This window comes from Gobio gobio (genome assembly GCF_949357685.1).
Source record: "Gobio gobio genome assembly, chromosome: 8".
NCBI classification, from domain to species: Eukaryota; Metazoa; Chordata; class Actinopteri; order Cypriniformes; family Gobionidae; genus Gobio; species Gobio gobio.
In genome coordinates, this window is record NC_137114.1 from 36,279,142 (window position 1) to 36,285,141 (window position 6,000).

Here is a 6,000-nt window from a genome sequence, read left to right on the forward strand (position 1 = left end):
CCACTGGTTTCTATCAACTACATGCAGTTTGAGAAAACATAACAAATTATTATTATTATTATTAATACCCTGGAACATATCCAAAATATGGTAGTACAATGGTACTTTTTATTAGTGAACCACAGTTTCTTTTTGTAGAGGTTTTAAAGCATGAGACTTAGGTTCACTTACTAATTCATGACATTATGAATTATTCACGAGATTAGTTTGTACACAGAATACTGACACAAACGTTTTCGACCCACTGTTCTGAATATCCACTGCGATTGACTGTCCCTTTCACACTGAAGCCGTTTGTTCTCTCTAACTGGAGACAACACTTTCCACCTCTCTGCCACAAGCAGCCATTCGTCCATTATGTTTGCAATTTCCAAGAAGAGCTTTCGGCAGCTGAGAGACTGGTGAACAGAAAGGTCACCTTATTCATCACCTCACACTGTCTGAAATGCACAATCCACTTGTATTATGTCGTTTGAAAAAAGCAAGAGAGACTGAAACTTTTAATTTAACATCTTGTACACTTTGTCTCAGTCTGCCTTTTGGCTTTAAAGTCAGCATGAAATCAAAATTGACTCACTTCATTTGGTTAAAGCATGTTACTGGTCTTATTGTGAACCACTCCATGCATATATATATTTTTTATACATTTAGGTACAGATTTACTAAACAGGGCAAATTAGAATGAAAGTTCTGCGTGTGATCTACTGACAATGCAACTGGATCATTTTCATAATGACCAACACAATCTACCAAGAGCACAAATTAGCGTCCGGCTAAAGACATTATTTTTGGGCAGTAAATAATGGCACGAAACAGTAAATTGACTAGCACAAACCACTGATCTATATAAATGACTGCATAGCTCATCGCGTTCTAAACTGCCATCCGGCAGTGAAGCCACCGGAAGTTAGAGCGGCCATCTTACTATTCCCTACCAGCAGAGGGCATCATTGACTTACAGCCAAAACATTGAGCTAAAATCACACGATTTGCAGCGTCTCAGTCTCACAGGATTAGCTTTACGATATATGTATGTAAATTAATCGTTATTTCAGAAGTTATATGTAATGTTTTTGGCCTTTTCGGAGAAGATGAGTCATATGTTGAAATCGTTAATGTGGGTGTGTCTACTGCACACTGCAGACACACGTAACATAACTGAACTAAGGTAAACAACCATATTTCTTTATGTATGTAATTATGGAGGGAATATTAAACATTAAAGTATATCTGTGTTTAGCTGCAGAAATTGATTTGAATAGCTTATATTAACACAAGCCTCTATATTGCACTATATGTATTACAATTCAAAGTTTGAAATCATCATCTCGGAAAGTAGTCAGCGTTCTGATGTGTGTATTTTATTTCCTGATTGAGCCACGTCTATTTCAGACTCTTAAAGACAGCGCAAATTTGTGCCGTTTACAGTTTCCATTTGAGTATAAGTGTTATGAATAAGTATTCCATATAAGTGTTATGTATGCCATGTTGTTGAATTAAATATTTATTTAATCATCGTTTACATAATTAACTGCTTCAAAATGCATGCTGATAACGAAATCATTGTTGAAACATTTGCAGTTAGCCTACTGTATAAATAAAAACAATACTACAGCACAACATAAATGCATAATTGTGTGTATATGTATATGTATATGTATATGTATATGTATATATATCCTTATGCTCATCAAGCCTGCATTTATTTAATCAAAAATACAGAAAAAACAGTAGCCTAATATTGTGAAATATTATTACATTGTGTTCTTTTTAACTTTTTATTAATTAAAGAATCTTGAAAAGAGTATCACAGTTTCCATCATTGACATTAAATCCTCATATTAGAATGATTTCTGAAGGATCATGTGACACTGAAGAGTGGAGTAATGATGCTGGAAATCCAGCTGTGATCACAGGAATAAATTATATTTTAAATTATTTTAAAAAAGAAAACCATTATTTTTATATATTTCGCAATATTGCTGTTTTTTATCAAATAAATGCAGGCTTGATGAACATAAGAGACTTCTTTCATAATGCTACATAATATTCAAAAATGGTAATCAGTCCTTTCATGTAACCATTTCGCCAGCCTACACTTCGCTTAATAGGCCTGTAGGAGCCGGTGGCACTTGGGTTCCCTTACGAGAGTACTCTCGTATTGCGTTTTGCTAAAACGCTATGGGGGAATTCCTTTCCTCGAGATATTGAAGCAAATTTTTATCCAAAAATACCATGTACACGCAGTGCAGCTGCACAACTCTCAGCAGGAAGCAGCTGCGTGCTGATTGGCTGTGCCGCTGCAACTGCAGCAACCTATGGCGAGACCGTGGGGCGGGACGGACCAATCAGGTCCTTCCAAATTCCCGCCACAAGGGGCAACAGAATTTGCATAGCCAAGGGTATATAAGACCCACTCTCGCAAGGTTAGTCAGATTAATTCTTCTTCAGCGACTTGCAATCGTTGAGCTCCGGATCGAAGCCCGCCGTTGACACGCACCCAGCGTAATTCCCGGCAGCCCTGAGGACGACGGATTCCAACCTGGTCTCCGCCTTCAGCCGCCTGCTGATCCAGCTGAGCCATCCGGCGTTAAAATATCCTTTATACTATGTTTATGTGTGTTTATGATGTGTGCGTTGCTGCCAACACCACTTCTAAGAGCTTCTAGCTCTCCACCTCTCTTCTCTCATGCCCGCCGCGTGTTTACGCCGCGAACAGAGAACATTGGTCCTCCGCCGCTTCAAATAAAGCCGAGGACAGACGGAGCGCTCCTCTTCTCTCGTTCCGTCGCGCTAATGCGCCGCGGACAGAGAATGTGATACCCCCCGCCGCTCTATGGCGCCGCGGGCATACGGAGCTCTCCCTTTCTCTCGTTCCGTCGCGCTGAGAAGCGCCGCGGACGGAGAAGGTTTTCCCCGCCGCACTGATGACGCCGCAGGCATACAGAGTTTCACTCCTTCCTCTCTCATCCCCACCGCTCTAAAATGGCCGTGGACAGAGAACGTTATATCCCCGCTGCGGACATACAGAGCTCTCCCTTCCTCTCATTCCGTCGCGCTGAAACGCGCCGCGGACCGAGAAGGTTATATCCTCGCTGCGCTGATGACGCCGCGGACATATGGAGCTCTCCACGCTCCTCCCTCTCTCTCCTCCGCCGCTCTAAATGGCCGTGGACAGAGAATGTTATTCCCGCCGTGCTAATGGCTCCGCGGGCATACGGGGCTTTTCACTCGCTCCTTCTCTTACTCCGCCGCCCTGAAATGGCCTCTGACAGAGAATGTGATACTGCCGCCACGCGGATGGAAGATGTGCACTTCTACACACGAGTGAACTCAACATAAGCTCTCCTCACTCTTCCTTCTCTCTCGCCCCGCCGCCCTGATATGCCGCGGGCAGAGAATGCTAGAGGAGAGGCATGCAAACTCAGGCTGCTGGATATACCGAGAACGCGCTTACGTCACAGCCGTTCTCGCTGCAGCGCGCGCTTGCTGCCAAAGGTAAACAGCCTTATATGGCAGCGCGCGCTCTCTGCACAGCGCGCGTTCGCTGACTAGAGCGCGTCATAACACGCGCTCTCCGTCTAGAGCATAACGATGTCATAAAATGGCTGCCAAGCTTGCGCCTTTTTTCCCTCAAATATCACTTCTCCCAGTTCCCCTATTCAGGCGGCTGGAGTGGTTCAACACTGTAGGTAATGTGTCCACTACATAGTGTGCACTCCTGCATAAGCACTGTTAATTCAGTGCCACAAATCACTCAATAAACCTGTGTTCCCCAGCTCCCTGCACTCAGGCGGCTGGAAACATTGTTCCTACAATCGACGAGCCCGCAAACAAACGCGCTCGCCTGTACACATGCACCATTTCTCCGGCGACACAAAGCGTTCGCCGCTATTCTGCGTTCTCCGGCCCCCTGCACTCAGGCGGCTGGGAACACTATTTCCCTATTTACTATTTATGAGCCCGTGAGCAACGTGCTCTTCTGTACACAAACACAATCCCCTTGGTAAGCGCCACTTCCAAGGCGACCCAATAAGGCGTGCGTCACCATTCAGTGCACGCCGCCTCTCACAGTGCTACTAGCACAATGCATCCGGGCTAACAGGTCCCTGTTATTCAGTGACCCGCCCCACAAATTAATTCAACCCTTGGCTTCGATAACAAGGTTACTCGCTACAGTTCGCTCACAGACCACCGTGCTTTTGCACTGTGGTAGAGACAGCGGTGAGAAGCGACATGAGTCACGTGCTTCGAACCGAAATATCAAACTGTTAAATTAAGGGAGCGGTGGAAACCGTGCACCCCTCACAGAGCGAGTCAGGCTTTTACAGTCGCTACTTCCTTGTGCCAAAAGAAGGGTGGTGGTCTCAGGCCATTCTAGATTTCAGACATCTGAACAAAGCCCTTATGAAGCGCCCGTTCAGAATGTTGAGAATGAAACAAATCCTCGCGCACATCCGCCCGGGTGATTGGGTTTTCACTGTGGATCTAAAGGATGCCTTTTTCCACATACAAATAGCCCCTCATTACAGGCCATTCTTGAGATTCGCCTTCGAGGGGAAAGTTTACCAATACAAGGTGCTACCTTTTTGGTCTATCTCTGACTCCCCGCACGAAGTGCATGGAAGCGGCGCTAACCCCGCTGAGGCTTCGGGGAATGAGAATTCTCAATTATCTCGACGACTGGCTCAGAATAGCTCAGTCAGAGATTCAGTTGTTAAACCACAGATCTTGGCTTCTCAACCATTTAGAATGCTTGGGACTCAGAATCAACGTGGCAAAGAGTTTATTGTCTCCCACACAGAAAGTTTCGTTTCTGGGAACAGTATTGGACTCACTGCAGATGAGTGTGCGACTGACGTCACAGCGCGCGCTCTCTGTTCAGAACCGAGCGGTTTCCCTCAGGTCCGGTGCACACATTCCTCTCAAACACTTTCAGAGGATGCTGGGTCTCATGGCCTCGGCGGCGCTAGTTCTCAGACTGGGTCTGTTGCACATGCGCCCCCTACAGCACTGGCTGAATCGCCGCGTTCCAGCTCACGCATGGCTCTCGGGCCGATTACAAATCAAGGTAGACCACAGCTGTGTGTTGGCTCTGGCTCCTTGGAAAAATCCCGTCTGGTACCAGACGGGCGTGAGTTTGGGCACTGTTACAAAGTGGAAAGTTATCTCGACAGATGCATCCAACCTAGGTTGGGGAGCCCTTCACGAGGGCAGGCCAGTCTCCGGTCTCTGGTCAGACTCGGAGAGGAGCCTTTACATAAACTGTCTAGAGATGAAAGCGGTCACGCTATCGCTAAGAGCTTTCCTTCCGTACATAAAGCACCACCATGCCCTGGTCCGAACGGACAGCAGGTCGGTGGTAGCCTATATAAATTGCCAAGGCGGTCTGAAAATTATCGATCTGCACACAATGCCGTAAGAAGTCCTAATATGGGCAGAGCACAATACACTGAGAGCGACTCATGTGCCAGGCATTCTGAATTTGGGTCCGGACATGCTGTCCAGGTGCAATTCAGACAATTGGGGCAGTTCTTGGAGAGGCAAAAGTGGATCTTTTCGCCTCACAAGACTATGCTCAATGCCGAATATAATTCTCCAAGCACAAGGATGCGTTGGCCCACGAATGGCCCAACCTTCTTCTTTATGCTTTTTCCCCAATCTCAATGTTACCTCAGGTCATAGAGAGGATTAGGGAGAGCAGATGCGCTGTGCTTTAATAGCCCCGCTTTGGAGAAATCAACCTTGGTTCTCACTACTGAGTCAGATGTCGGATACAGATTCGTGGTCGGTCCTCCTCATGCAGGCGGGACGGCAGATCTGGCATCCCTGTCCCGATCGATGGGCGCTTCATGTCTGGCCCATCAGCGGGTACATGAGAACCTCTCTGAAAATGTATTGAATACCATTACTGAAGCTAGAGCCCCCGCGACCAGGCGGCTCTATTCAGACAAATGGTCAGCCTTTTCGGACTGGTGTAAAGCGCGAAGTCTGACCCCA

General features: G+C 46.4%; 1 protein-coding gene across 1 annotated transcript in view; it reads right to left on the reverse strand.

Annotated features, from left to right (window-relative positions):
* cadm2b (cell adhesion molecule 2b) overlaps positions 1 to 2,584 on the reverse strand; it is a gene marked incomplete at both ends in the record, with an annotated part of 61,203 nt that extends 58,619 nt beyond the window's left edge. The window contains 2 exons of the mRNA XM_079823337.1: positions 233 to 398; positions 2,501 to 2,584. Coding sequence (XP_079679463.1) covers positions 233 to 398; positions 2,501 to 2,584 — 250 coding nt within the window. The remainder of the gene's footprint in view (positions 1 to 232; positions 399 to 2,500) is intronic.
* Positions 2,585 to 6,000: the final 3,416 nt, after the last annotated feature.